The sequence below is a fragment of the Megalops cyprinoides genome, chromosome 21, assembly GCF_013368585.1.
Source record: "Megalops cyprinoides isolate fMegCyp1 chromosome 21, fMegCyp1.pri, whole genome shotgun sequence".
Lineage (NCBI taxonomy): Eukaryota > Metazoa > Chordata > Actinopteri > Elopiformes > Megalopidae > Megalops > Megalops cyprinoides.
Genome location: NC_050603.1, coordinates 12,822,120 through 12,837,202, shown reverse-complemented (window position 1 = coordinate 12,837,202; position 15,083 = coordinate 12,822,120). Strand labels below are relative to the sequence as shown.

Sequence of the window (15,083 nt, the reverse complement as noted above, 5' to 3'; positions counted from 1 at the left end):
GAGCACACCTTTTGAGAGCATGTTAATCACACTAATCAGGTGTGTTTGGAGCAAGGATAAAAGATATGCAGGACAGTGGGCCTCCAGGAGTAGGATTGAGAAACACTACTCTAAACTGACTGACTCATTCCCATCGTGCATGTCTTCCTGAGATGTCTCAATGCTGCTGTTCTGGCCTTCCTTCCTACAGATGCGATGACATCAAGGGCCAGGGCCCAGGGGAAGCGCCAACACCGTGTCCTCTTCGCACATTCGTCACCAGACACGACCACTGACGCGCTGATACTCCTGGTGCAGTCCGGGTGACACAGACACCCCTAAGGCATCTCTACTGTTTCCACTGTGCTGTCACCTGTGCCTCACTTTCCCTGTGTGTCAGCATGGCACTCTGGGTAGTGTGGGTCCTCCTGGCATTTCTGTACTCTTGCCAGGCGCTGCTCATCCCCCGAGTCTCCTTCGCCATAGGTGAGTTGTGCCACCTTCATTTCTGTCAGGATCTTGGTTATGTCTGTGCCTGAATTTGTGCTCCAATTTTAGCAACATCCACACGTGTTTGTATTTTAATTCAACTTTATTTCAGTTTCAGCTGTGTCGATCATTAATTTCCTGTTAAATACTAAATGTGTACCAGATCAGTGGGATTAAACAGGACCAGCTGGATACAGTGCAATAAAAAATAATACATTATCTGGTGTGCTATTGTAGTCAGCTTATTGACTGTTCTCATCCATGCTGTGTCAGCCGTGTGGCGAGTACTGAAAAAACAATCATGACAAAGAAAGTCACACATAAATAAATACAGTATATATGTAGTCTCAGTGTCACAGTCAGTTCAATCCCTCTGTCTACCATTTGAAGAGACCACTGAAATGTTACCTGTGGTTGAACTGTGCTAGAGACTTAATGTATGGGTGAAGAACATGCGCTCTGTGAGATAAGACTTAGAATGAAAAAGCTGTGCCGAGTAGTTGATTTGGTTTTGGAAAAAAGGAAGAAGAAAGTTGTCGTATGCATCCTTCTTGTGTTTAAAAGTAGGTCTTTGAAGGGGCTGTGGTGGCTGAAGCTGCTGAACCCTCAGTGGATTTCAGACATTTTCTTGTAGTATTACTAAGCTTCATGGTTAGCTGTAGTACTTATTTTCCGTGACATGTTGGTTCCTTTCATCTGTGCTTGCCCCACTCAGGGGTTAGCCACAGTGCTAGACATGTGGCACCTACTCCTGCTTTTACAAGTGTCCTGCTTTGTGATGGTGGTGGTGGTGGTGCAGCTGTTTATTGTAGGTTGCTGAGCTCTGCCTGTTGATGTGTGGGTGGAAGGTTTCAGAGTGATATGTCACAGAAGTACAGATCACTTCCAAGGACCCTTCACCTTTAAACATTGACAGAAAATCCTACAGCCCATTTTGGCAAAGTTGTGAAACAGACAGAGAGCACATTTATCTCAAAACTTTCTAAATACCAGTGCAGACAGGGGCAAAAGTTGTGATTGGCTGAGAAAACCTGCTGCATGTGCCGTGTTGGCTGGTTGTAAGTGTAGTCCGGTGCCATAGGGTTTAAGTGCTGAGTGAATTGGAGAGCAGGAGAGTGCATTTTGAGGACAATTTGAGCTTCCCTGTTAAACTGAAGCAGAAAAAAGCATGGGAGAAGCAAGCTGTTTCAGCATTCACTGTCCAAAAATGAAAGGAAGCTGTGGTGAATTAATCTAAAAATAAGTTGAGACAGATTTGCAAAGGTTTATGCATGGGTGGAGCACAGCAGCACACTGTTGGGCTCCTACTTTACATTATGCTGCTTAAATAGACCTCTGTTCAACTTAATGGGCCTCTAGCATCACTTTGCTTTCCGTTCTTTTGCCATCACAAGCGATGTTTTCAGAGTGTAGAGAATGGATGAAGTTTGCCCTAAACTTGTGTCTTTACCCAGGATTGTGAAGATATGAACGGCAAAGGCTGCTTCTCTGCTTTTCTTAGTGTTTATTTTGTTCTCCTCACTCAGGCTCAGAGTGGATTTAGGGAAGGGCCATCAGTCCTGTCTTCCCTGAAAGAAAAGAAATGCTGTACTTGCAGTTGCATTACGCTAACTTCCCACATGCTGATTTTTCTCCCTTGGGGCTAGCTGTGTCACTATGTAAGTGAGCTCTGAGTGCATTGAAAATGAATGTTTTATGGTAGGTGCATACTTTTTCCCGAGTTTGATCCATCTGTGGATTGATGTGTTTGTCCCAGCCCCTAAATGGCATGCATGGTTTTGATTATAACTGGAAAGTCAAACTGCACATTTTCTGGGTTGCACAAATCTCTCCACGACAGGTACGTTTTATGAGTGGATCAGAATGTTTCTGTTTAGTGTGAATATAATTCTGAATGCCTAGAGCGGTGCTTTTCCTTAACTGGTACATACAGTTAAAAGGATCACAGGCTTTTGTACATTGTGTCCTGTTTGCTGAAGATGTCATCGTAACACAGCAATTTTATTTACTCTGAATTTCAATGTTATGCTCAGTAGCTCAAATCTGCCATCTGATCATATCCGCTGGTATCCTGCCCCGCTTTCTTGCATGAAATTTGTCAGAATGCTGTGCAACCCAGGCGTTGGCTTAGTCGACAACAGGGCTGACAGATCATCTGACATTCCACAGGCTTCATTGTGGTTTGCTTTGTCTGTATCCCACTCGTTTCCTTTCTGTATCCATGTGCGGTTTCCCACTGTATTGGTCACTTGGGCAAACAGTGTGTTAAGCTTTTTTGAATTGTAGGGCTTACTTGAGTTAGGGTGTGTATGCACTAGAACTGTGAGTAGCCATTTGGCTAACCTGTGTCCAGTGTTGGGGATAATCTGGGTAATCTTTAACATTTCTAAAAGTTAACTACCTCAGTTGTAATTCACTCATTACATAATTAATGTCATTTTGACTTTACAAATTTGGCAGTAATTAGATTTTTGATAAACAGCATGATATTGGAAATGTGTCTCAAGCTCACCAAAGAATCAAACATTTGTGCAGTTGTTTTTATACCCTTTCTTGACAGTCTGAAGGTCCTTTTGGCCTGTACTACACCATTGTCCTAGACAACAAAAACAAAGGAGTCATGTTACTAACGCACAGGTAATGTGCTTCCTTTGAGCACATCTAGACTCCAGCTTAGCCGTCCCTCAGTGTCTACCAAGGGTGTGCTCCCCAAACAACCCTGCTCCCCACCAAAGCTGATCTGCTAAGAACTACTGGTGTTGTTCCACAAATTAGACAAGAAAATATGCTTTGATGCATATAAGTTGAATATAGTGTCTTTCAGAGGTAGGCCCACTGATTGACACAGCTGCATAATTCTCTACTTCTGTGTTTGGAACACTGCATATTGTTCTGATGGTATGAATGAGTGTTGATCATATCATTTGAAGTCCTAACTGTTAAATGTTGTTGGTTAAGACAGCCATGAACGGAATACCAGTATGTTTACAATATCGTATTGAAAATGTTCCAGAATCCAAGAATTTCTGTGGTGCGTTCCTGTGGTCCTGTGCATGAATTGGCCTGAGCTGTGCATGCAACATTCTTATCCTTGTAAACTTTACAGGCTACTGCCCTGTGCAAGAGTAGGCTGCCTTTGGGGATCATGGTTTGATGCACTACAGAATGAGGATTTCCCTTACCTTGGTGTACCTGTCTCTCCGCTGTCGTCTCGGCGTCCCGTTGCACGGTGCTCACGCTTCAGCGGTGCAGCACGGATTATTTGTCCTGATTGAGGTCAGCGGGGTTCGTCGTCCTGCTAATCAGTGCGATTAAAGCTGGTATCTGCACCTGGTGCAGCCTCTGTGGACTGCAGGCCAGTCTCCACACTGTGGGTAGGAGGACAACTGGATGGGAAATTTAGGAAGGTCGGGTGGGAAAGGGGGTGGGGGTGTCTGCAGCTGCAGACATACCAGCCCATACTAAAGCAGCCTTTTGCAGCACTGGAGTTGGGACCTGGTTGAGGTTCTTACCTGAAAAGAATGGGTCTCAGTCACAAGCATAAAACATGATATATTTGTGTAATGAACTCATTTATTGTAATATCACATCAAAAACATTTTCAATTGGAGGTCAATTCACAATGCCCCAGCCAGTCACAAAATATTTTTGTTGAAATGACAGGGTCCTTCAGGGAGAAAGGCAAGGGGGTGTGCTGAAGGGCGTTTTTGTAGGGTCTTCCGTATTTAGATGTTTAGGGGTTTTACAATTGAGCAGACTTTCCAAGCTGTCATTTAATCTAACTCTACTTGAATTATATGTACATTGGAACATAATAAATTGTATGTAAATGCAACATAAAAAATAGCCAAAATAACTGTAGCAGCACCTGAGGAGTGGTTATGGATGTTAATGTGAAAACAGAAGATCTGAAACCCAAATGAGTCATAGCTGTTATGCCCTTGTATATGGTGCTTAACATGGATTGTTTCATGAAATATTAATGTATATTATTGTATACTGTGTAAAAATGAGAGTGATGGGGAGGACAGTAGTCATGACCAGCTGCAGCTAAGACCCTGAGCCCTTTCATAGCTGAAGGTGGCTTAAGTGTTGCAACTTTCATCTTTTAGAGACCTGCCTTGCTTAGTGTCTGATGGAGGGGTTGGGCCAGGTGTGCAGGATATAGTTGAGAGGAGGGTTTGAAAGCCAAAAGGATTGCGTACCTTGAATTCTAAGCCCTCTACACAGGTTCCTGTTAAACTATCATTGAACCTGAAAGGAGATAAACGATGATCAGCACATGATCATATGCATTTTCTGCAGCAATATCTGTGGTGATCAGCACATGTGCTTCCTTGAAACTTGCTTTAGAAATAAATAAATAAAACCTGTTTGTTTCAGCTCATGCTTTGTCTGGTGTTTGCGGAAGTTCTAGCAGATAACTATAGCCTTGAGTGGCTCTCACTTCCTCTGAGCTCCATGCAGAACTGCACGCCTTTGCCTGATGGGCAGTGGTAAGCAGCTGCAGGCTGGAATCAGAGTAGAGGGCTCACATACTGACTTGGGACAGGGTCTTTTCATGAAATGAAGGCCTTAGCCTTCAAAAACATTATATCTACTTTTAGATACAACCATATCACAAGTTCCACATCCTGTACTGCCTGCCCTTTTGTCTTAAGTTTGTTACTGTAACTTTATATAATGTGTTCTTTCATTGTCTTTAGTTGGCAAGTAGCGCTGTAGAGCAATTTGACAGAATAGTGTAAAGGGTAGTATTGGAGTATTAATGGTTTTATGGGATAGACAGGTACCTGAAGTGGGGGCATGTACATGCACCAAAGAGGCAGTTCTTATTGGATGTTATGAAATACAGGGAGTAGTGATGAAATGATTAAGTTTCAGTTCAGCATTCAGTTCACAATACGATTTTGAGGAATAGGCTTCCCCAAGAAATGAAACTGATAAAAAACAAAAATATAACATGTTTGAAAAACTATTTTTCTTTCCTTTCTTCAGATATCAAACTCTAAGTTGTGCCAATGTTCATGATTTACTGTGAGTTTGAGTGCCATGTTGCTTTAATGAAAGGGATCCATAATTGGCTAGTCTACATAAAGTAAGAAAAGAGACTGAAATGAACAAATTGTACTGACTGTGTGAAATGTGATAAAAATATTAAATGGCTTGTTACAATACCTTTAACTTGTAACTTTCCTAATGTTATCTAAATGGTGGTGATGGATTTACTAGATAGCCAGTCAACAAGCTACCTGACAAGCTGGTTTTTGAGATGTCTTTGTTGATTTGATATTGACGTTACACAGTAGAGCTCACTTGCTGGCTTACTACAAGAACTACCTACTTCTTGAAAGAGATGGTAGTTTACATATTCAGCAACTATGCTATGTTGGATGGATCTTTACAATATTTGTCAATGTGCAATGATATAAAAAACGATTTACGAAAATTCCGTTTACGCCTGGTACGTTGGTTATATTGTGACAACTGGAATGCAAAGTGACTGATTGGAACAATGTGTTGGAACTAATCATTAATAAACTACTCAACTAATCAAGTACAATTTTTGTCATGACACTTCTGACTAATGGACAGGATGTGTAAAACAAGTAAAAATTCCAGTGACTGACAGTTTTTTTTTGTTGTAATTTTCTAATGTTGCAAAATCCACAATTACGATATTTCATCTCGTGCCTAACAGGGAGTTCTAGAAAGCACTTAAAAATTAGTCTGGCTCACATAACCTCACACAGTCCAGTGTGTGCCATTAACAGTGGACACAGAGTGTGACTCTCTACAGGCTGGTCAAAACTACATCTGGCATCATCTGTATGCGTGTTGTGCATGTTGATCAATTCCTACAAATTCAGCAAGAGGATGAATTCCCCTAATGCTGCGAAGTGAGGCTTCATGAATACCACAATGGGTTCTACTGAGTCATGGGCTTGAATAAACCAATCAAAATCCCTGAGTCATCAACCACACTTATCAGCTCTGCCCATTGTGGGGGTCTTGAGGCCTCTCTGGGCTTTACAGACTGCGACCTTTCCAGCGTTTGCATAGGTGTTCAGACACGGCAGCTGTCACCTCCCAGGATTACCTGCATCTGAGGCTCCGCCCATCCGATGGGGCCTTCTGTGGAGGTGGTAATGGGGATGACAGTGGGCGATGGCAGATATGGGACGGGATCTCGCTAAGTCGCACAGGTGATGCGTCTTATCGGTCTCATTATATAATGTCCCTGCCCTCCTTTGCCAAGGTTGCCAAGTTTGTTCATTTCTCTCTACCAATGAGTGAAACAACATTGTGTTATATCAGCATTAGTTATTAGTAACAGAAGCCCTCTGAAACACAAGATAGGCAAGTAAAAAAGGGTAAGCTGCTTGAAGGGTGAAGCCTTGTAAATAATTATCCAAAACAAGTTTGAGAAAGTGTTTTCCCTGTGTAGATGTGTAAGGTGTTTTTGCTTACCCCATTTGTCTCAGACCTGGTAATGTTTCCTCCACAGCTTTTGTTTGTTTTGATGGAAAACTTCCCTTGATGGGAGCATCTTTGTGTGGGTGTCCAATGTTACACTTTCCTGCACTTTTGGTGTTTGGCACAAACCTACACTATTGCTATAACTAACCAATTTGTGTTTTTAATAGTGTACCACTAAAGCCCATTTCATGTTTCCAAATGCAGACCATTTTAAAATGTACATAGACCTTTTCCACCCAACTTTGACTTAGTCTAAGTTAATAGGTTTAATTTGACGTTCAGGTTGCACGATGACTGTAAGGTAAACTCTTTTCTTAAGGCTGCTGTCCTGTGTGGCCCGTAGGTTGTCCCGGAGTAACCTCTTTCATGCGTTGGTTATGAATGTTCGCGTGCCAGAGCTTAACCGAGCCCCTTTCTCAAAGCTCTGCACTCGCATGTGCACGACAAGGGTACTTCAAGAAATGTTGACATTGTGTGGTTCAACGGTGAGAGCTTGAACATCATCATTCATGGCTGAGTTCAGTTGGCCACCCTCGCTTCCTGGGGGAAGCTGAGGCACCGCTTGGGCGGGGGGCAATCGGAACTCGCTGCATTTTCACTCTTTTGTTCTCTCTGGAGAAGGGCAAAGGTGTGATGAATGTCAAAGTGCCTAAAGGTGAAATGATCAAATGGTTTAAAATCGTGGGCCTTGTTCAGGCTCCCTGCTGCACCTGACCTTTACAGCAACAGTTGTGACTCGTGAAGCAGGTGGTGATTAAAGAGCGTTGCTGTCTGTCGTGTTGTTGGGTGGGTGCCCTTGGCAGCCAGTCAGACAGGCCCGTGGTTGACTCGTGTGAGTGCTGAACGAGAGGGGGTGAGGAAACAAAGGTGAATTTGCTCCGCTTGTTAGGCCCCTCTGCTAATGTTGGGGTTTTTTGCATCTCCTGTAAACAGCGATGCACTTTGTATTGATGGCTTGGTTAGGGAAAACACCCTGTTTGACAAACAACTATGACCTTGAAAAGACCAGTTCAGCTGACTACTGGCTGAAGGGAGGCTGGTGAAGCAGCTGTCGGAATAGGTCAGAGAAATGGATTATCGCATTGCATTTTCTTTATTACACCTATTATTCAGATTCTCTCCTGTTTGTATTAATTTATATACTGCCTAATTTTTAAGTACAGTCTGAAATTATACAGGTGAATTATAGAATCATGTGCTAGCCATCAGTTATGTATATGTATAATATAGTCATAGTATAGTATGTCTTTTTAGCTATTGACTTTTTTGCTGGTCATTGGTCAGTTTCTGTTGTATCACCAAATCTATAAGTAAGACAACTGTGATATTTTAAGCAGCATTTACACTCAGCTGTATAAGGGCAGATGAGGCAATTAACTGGACTTTTAGCCAGCACTTGGCCACACTTGAGTTCATCAGGATATTAAAGTGCTGATCAACAAGCAATGTAACAGCTTGGGTTTCTACATAGAACTTGCTGTCGTCTGACTTTTGGTTAGCCTCTGATGTTCAGCCACATCAGAATATTGTCCAAGATTTTGCAATGCTGACTTAAAAGAAATCCCTGCAGCTCAAAGAATGTACTGCCCAAGCTGAATTCCCTTAGTTTGTTTTCCCAGATGGATAATCTAAGAGCTGAAAGGCATGCCTGTCTGTGTGTAGTGCGTAATCTTGGCAAGCTTGTTGGATGTCTGTTACTTTTGGTTTCCACACATGCCAGCAAAGCTAAATAATGCCGTTAATCTGGATTAGTATTTAATGGTGGTTTCAATATAAATGAGTGCAAGATCAAAACAGTCCAATGCTCAGTTTTTTTTTTTTTGGGAGTTGTGTGATTGATTGTTAGCTGCAATAAAAACCATACTGAAGGATTCACTGAAGTCAGCACAGACTTCTCTCAGACTTGGAACAGTCATTAAGGTAAACAAACAGTGGTTTCAATGGTCAGAGGTGTCTTTGGCCCATGTCAGATACCTAGCAAAGTTTTCTGTACCTGGTATTCTCTTAGCCTTTTGTAGTGTATGGTATCCAAGCCCTTTAGCCTGTTTGAGAGGGAAAGCATGCAGAGTAGACAGTAGCCCGGGGGTGATGTATACGAGCTGATATGGCGTGCGCTCAGACGGAAATGAGACAGTGTGCACACAGACACCAGGGTCATGAGCAAACGAGGACTGATAATGCGCTGGATGAAGGGCTTCAGTCTCAAGGCTGCCTTGAGCAAATAGGAGGGCCGTCTCTATAAAAGTGAGCAAGACAGTGCGTGCAAGCGATGCTGTTCAGCGAAAAGCCTGTTTTTAGCGAACTGCGGTTACTGAGGTGAAACCTCAGCAAACGCTATTGCATGGCAACTGTAAATATGGCTCTCTACTTCAAAGATGAAAATCGGACCAGGGTCAGTAGCATATGAGACCTGCAGAAAGTTAAAGGCGTATTATGTGATGCATTTTTCTTTACCTTTTAAAACCACAGGTGTGCTTTCATTGGTGGAATGACAGCAGTGGGCTGAACAGAATCTCTGCCTCACATAGTGAAAAACGATGGTGTGCAACTGTTGTGTACACCTACGGAGTGTTAAAGCTGCCCTCTGGTGATTGCAGTCGTGCACTTCACCCCCAATGCACAACAGGCATTTGGTCCTGTGCCATGAAAATGAAGCGTGCCACAGCTTTGACACTGCAGGAATAAGAATGTGACCTTTGACCCATACGTGTTTATCACCAATTAGACACATTCTAGTGGCTGAAGTTTTACTATGAATGGAAGCAACATTTTTGACTAATTAGAAACTGCCATCTACTAAAACCCTAGAATTTGCTGTTATTAAGTAGGTGAATAGTTTGACAGTTGAAAATTTTAGGTAGGTGGTTTGGTTAAACATGCTGTTACGGCAATCATTTTTTCCCCACTTTTCCAGGTAGTCCAGGTAGACTGTTCACCCACTTCAACAATCCTGGCATTGGGAACACCACCACGCTATTGCTAAGCGACGATGAGGCAATGCTCTTTGTGGGTGCACGAGATGCTGTGATCTCATTGGACGTCAGCCGTCCAGGTGTCATGGAGATAAGGAGTAAGGTGGGTGTGAGTGTCTGTGACTTCAGAGCAGGGGACGCTGGTGTCTGAGAGATACAAGGCTGTTTTGGTTGTTTTGCAGCCCTAGTCATGTTGATCAGTGTCTGTATGAAATCTCACATGGGATGTGATGTTAAATGTCATAATGCACCAGTGTCCTAATTTAATGTAAAATTGCCTACAGTTTGCTTACAGGGCTCAGTCTAAATGATCTAATCGGCAATCTCTGCTGTCTCCCACTTAATGTTGTTATAAGTTGCCACAGAACACAATGATTTGTTCATTCAGAAGAGTTTTGTGGCAATCAGTCTGTTGAATACACCACATGACTTTAGATACAACTACGTATCAAAAATTGGAAGGAACCCAGAGGTACAGGTTACGACCGCTGATTCAGACAGTCACCTCTGTGTTGGGCCCCCTTGGTCTGGCCCTACATATACATTGAATAAAGTGGCACATCCTGTGTAGTGATACTCAAACACTGTCAGGTGTCTGAGGGCTGAGGAGTGTCTGATGTTTCTCCTCTACGCTCTTCTCTCCACCAGCTGGACTGGTCCCCATTGTCCAAAGACCTGGATGGTTGTGCCATGAAGGGCAAGAAAAAGGTAAGTGACACACAGGTCAGAGCTGACTGTTCCCAGTCCAGGGCTAAAACAATGCAGCAGGTTTCTCAGCTTTCTTTAAGCATCTAACAATCCCATAACCAGGAGGGGTGGTTGATCAGGTGACATCCACAGCCATTATGTGAACTGAGAAGTTGAGTATCAAGTGGAAAAAGACACCACCTCAACTGCAGCAGTCAGTCCTGGACTGGGACCCACCGTGACTAGCGCTGGGCAATGCTGATACACAGTAGTCAAAATCATATAGCAGTAGCATAAGGTGGCTTCACATTAATATTTAATAGCCAGACAGTTTTTAGCAGCCCCTCCATGTGAGGCTCACTGGGTGGTTGGATTCATTAGTTGTTTGATCAATTGGATTAGTCTAACCAAAAAAGGATTAGTATAACCAGTTACCTTGCCTCTAGTGAATACAAAGAGACCAGATCCACCTGCTGGCTTTTTGATGATGAGCTGCAGGCTGTGATTTAGCATCTCTGCCATTTTAAAGTGACCCAAAGTGTAATAAAGTTCGCCCATCGAGTCCCCAGTGGCCCAGAAGTGACAGCAAAGGAATGCAGGAAGTCACGGGATATACCCATGGTATAACGGTGCTTTCTGGTTCCCTCCAGGCGGACTGCCCCAACTTCATTCGGGTGCTGCAGTTCCTGAACTCCACTCACATGTACGCCTGTGGGACCTTCGCCTTCAGTCCCCGCTGCATCTACATTGTAAGACCCGCCATCAGAGCAAATCACCAATAATTGACAATAAATAGTAACAGGAAAATATCATGCAGAGAAAGAGGATTATTGAATGTACCAAGCACTCACAAATCTGTCTTTCAAGGGCTATTCACCTGTTAGATGAGTATGTCAAATTAATTGCTAATTGTTTTTAGCAATTAATTGGGGGGGGGGGGTGATTTGCTTATTAACTTTTCCAAAAATAATAGGTGCATATGAGTGTATGAGGGTAAGTGACACTAGTAAGGTAGAACTACTGATATTTTATCAACAGCTTGAGGTGCCTTTGACAGACATACTATCAAAGGGGGATGTGGCCTTTAAGGACAGCTGTTACAGCAAAATGTTTTTTTTTTCTTCTTTTTCCTGTTGTGTCTCACAAAGGAAGATTTTGCTAGAACACCAGGCCTTGTTCCTTTCCATGTCAAAGAACTAGCAAACAATTTTATGCCCCCACCCACCCCAGCGTGAGGTGCTCTGTTTGTTGATCCAGAGATTCCACATGCACCATTTACCACTCCTCTTACCTCTTTCGCTGTACTTCCACAGGGGTTATAATCAGCAAAATTTAAAAGTAGTGAAAGTAGTCCAATACTGCATTTGCCACTTGCCCTACCTAATGTACACTGAAGTTGACTGAGCACCTCTCTCTTAAAGTTGCGTGCAAATTGTGCACACTACACCCTTAATCCATTTGAATTCAGCTGTGCATGGGCAATTTATGCAATGTTTGCATGCACCGTTGACCATGGTTGCCCCTGGAGACTGGAGTTCTCCCGCTGTGTTGTAGGTTGTGTGAGGTGATGGTTGCATACACTCTAGGGAACACCGCAGGCTTCATTCTGCATCACGAACACAGAGGCCCAGGAGAGGGACAGACACAGTAACCACATCCTGCTGATATACAGTACCAGTTAGAAGTTTGGACACACTTGATTCAGATAATGGGAAACATGCATTCAACGACATTTTTGATTTAGAGATTTATGCTTAAATGCTTGAAATTTGTTTGTCAGACAAAAATGAATATTGAAGTTGATGCCTATGCATGAATTTCTGTACAGTTTTTTTTTAACTTAAATTTAATTTTTTTGACTGCTTTGAAAAATCTAAGATATAAAATATTTTTGATTTGTTTAACACTTTGATCACTGTATAATTCCTTTTGTGTTGTTTCATAGCTATGATGTCTTTACTATTATTGTAAAATGTGGAAAATAGTAAAACTAAACACAAACCCTTCTATAAGTAGGTTTGTCCAAACTTACGTGTTACTGTAAGTGGGGAGACCCTTGGCAGCTTCTCACACGTTACCTGGCTCTGTTTTGTTCTCCTTTTCAGGACTCCCAAACGTTCGCCCCTGTGACTGGCCCCAGCGGCAAGCCGGACGAAGGTCGAGGCCGCTGCCCGTACGACCCTTACCAGAGGAACACGGCCCTCATTGTTGGTGAGATTCCCTGCAGGGAGAGATTGGGCCAACAGGGGGAACAATTTCTGGTGTGGCAAGTGACTGCAACACTGTGGCAATTTATTCCACGATGTGCAAGAATAAACCTCAGTAATCCGCTTAGAGCCTCTTGGCCAATCTGTTTATGTCTTTATCAGTGCTGTGTGAAGGAAATTCCCATAGTGACATGCACACATACACTGATCTTCTACTTGCCATCGTGACCAATCAGCATTTCACCTGCTGTTTGTACCTGGCATACCGGCCTGAGTGACCTGTAGGAATCCACTATGTGTACCACTTGAGTACATAATAACAAACTGTGTAAATTATTGTCTAAAAAGTTTTGTTGGTGAATAAGAGCTCATTTCCTTCCAGAGGGATGTTCATGTCCTGTTTTTAATGTTACACATATCCTCTTTAAGAAGAATCTGAAGATACAGCTATTCTGTTCTTACCTGAAGCACCCAAAACACCACCGCCTATAGCAATTTCCTACATTATAAACTTTGTTTTGCATAAGAAAATTAAATTTCAGTCTATAATTTCATGCACTTTTATCTCTGTCAGCTAGCTTGTACCTTGTCTAGCCAACTATTGAAACTTGGTCATGCTGCACTTCTAATATTGTTGATTCCTTATGTGGCTCTTTGCTTGTGTTGTACTCTGCCTCACTTTGGATAAGAGTGTCTGCCAATTGAATAAATGTCATTTAAATGTAAATATCCTCAGACGGGGAGCTGTACACGGGCACAGTGGCAGACTACAGGGGGAACCGGCCTGTCATCTCACGTCACCTGAGCGAGGGGAGCCACATCGACCTGAAGCTGGACGACACGCTGGGCTGGCTGGAAGGTGAGCGTCTCCTCTGTGGGTGCTTATGACTGGGTAGCAGTGCTGCCCCTCAGATGCAGCTCATTGAAATTAATGCATCAATTAATGCATCAATCCATCATTGTGACTGTGCTTCCCTGGTCCTGAAACACTGAGATGTCCCGTGGGACTGGATTACATTACATTACATTGCTGTCATTTTAGCAGATGCTCTCATCCAGTACGACTTGTGTAGGTTATAATTTTCACATGCTATCCATTTATACAGTCGGACATTAACTGAGGCAGTTCTGGGTTACCACTATGCTACACTGCCACCCTCTGTAGTGATGTACCGATCACAGAAAGGAAACCCACATTTGTTTTGGTATAAGGCCCCTGTAACAGTTTGCGCTTACGGGACGCTGTAGTCTTGTGATGTCTCTGAGCCACAGGTAATCTTTTATTTCTCTGACCAGAACCCACCTTCATCAGTTCGACCTTCATCCCCAGCGAGGAGAAGGTCTACTTCTTCTTCAGTGAGGTGGGGAGAGAGTATGACTTTATCGACAAGTTCACTGTATCTCGCATCGCCCAGGTCTGCACGGTAAGGCCGGATCTTCACCCTCATCTTTTCCTGTGGGATGTTTGTGTCACCTTCATGTACTGTTAATCTCAAGTTTTTCCCTTTTTGTTATCTTGGTCATTTTGGACATGCATCCTATTGAATGAAACATGATAACACTGATATTTAAAGAGTGCTTTATGTTTAATTGTTTTCTTACACAATAATTTTCACTCATTTCACTCAACAATAAAAAGGTAGCATGTATCTGTTGTTGAAACGAAACAAAATCACTGAGTAAAGGCAGCCATTGTCTGATTGATAGGGTGATCAACACCTAGCGATCTTGGTAGTGTGGTACTATAGACTGTGATAAAGAAGCAGTGATCTGACCTTGAGCCGAACTGTTTTGTGGTAACGGGCAGAGTGACGTAGGGGGCCAGCGTACACTGCAGAGACGGTGGACCACCTTTGCCAAAGCACAGCTCCTCTGCCAGTCGGAGAACGAGCTGCCCTACAATGTACTCCAGGACATCGTCACCCTCCTTCCACCAGAGGGCGTCTCCTCAGACGAAACCCTGTTCTATGGCATCTTCAGCTCCCAGTGGTGAGAGTGCTCGACAGCAGTGTGTGCTTTGTCTGTTGTTTTTTTTTGTTTTGATGTATGTTGTTACAGTATTTGTAAAAAAAAAAAAAAAAATGCATACCATACTTTCAACACTAATCTTTCATCATTAATAATTTCCTGGTTGATTAAATAAGAAGTTTGGGGAAGACCTGACATGATTCCCCTTTGATAAATAACAGGTTTGTATTTCCCTGTGTACTGTGTGATAGAAGCATTGAATAAGCTTCTTTGTTTGAGTCTTGTTTGTGAGCACTGTCTG

General features: G+C 42.9%; 1 protein-coding gene across 4 annotated transcripts in view; it reads left to right on the top strand.

Moving 5' to 3' along the window:
* The window catches only part of sema4ab (sema domain, immunoglobulin domain (Ig), transmembrane domain (TM) and short cytoplasmic domain, (semaphorin) 4Ab), a 28,388-nt gene that overhangs the window by 8,213 nt on the left and 5,092 nt on the right, over positions 1-15,083 (top strand). For all 4 annotated transcript variants that reach the window (XM_036555186.1, XM_036555183.1, XM_036555184.1 and 1 more), the window contains exons 2-9: positions 191-465; positions 9,863-10,023; positions 10,569-10,628; positions 11,258-11,356; positions 12,713-12,818; positions 13,551-13,673; positions 14,111-14,238; positions 14,622-14,803. In XM_036555186.1, the coding sequence (XP_036411079.1) occupies positions 381-465; positions 9,863-10,023; positions 10,569-10,628; positions 11,258-11,356; positions 12,713-12,818; positions 13,551-13,673; positions 14,111-14,238; positions 14,622-14,803 (944 nt within the window). In that variant the 5' untranslated portion in view covers positions 191-380. The remainder of the gene's footprint in view (positions 1-190; positions 466-9,862; positions 10,024-10,568; positions 10,629-11,257; positions 11,357-12,712; positions 12,819-13,550; positions 13,674-14,110; positions 14,239-14,621; positions 14,804-15,083) is intronic.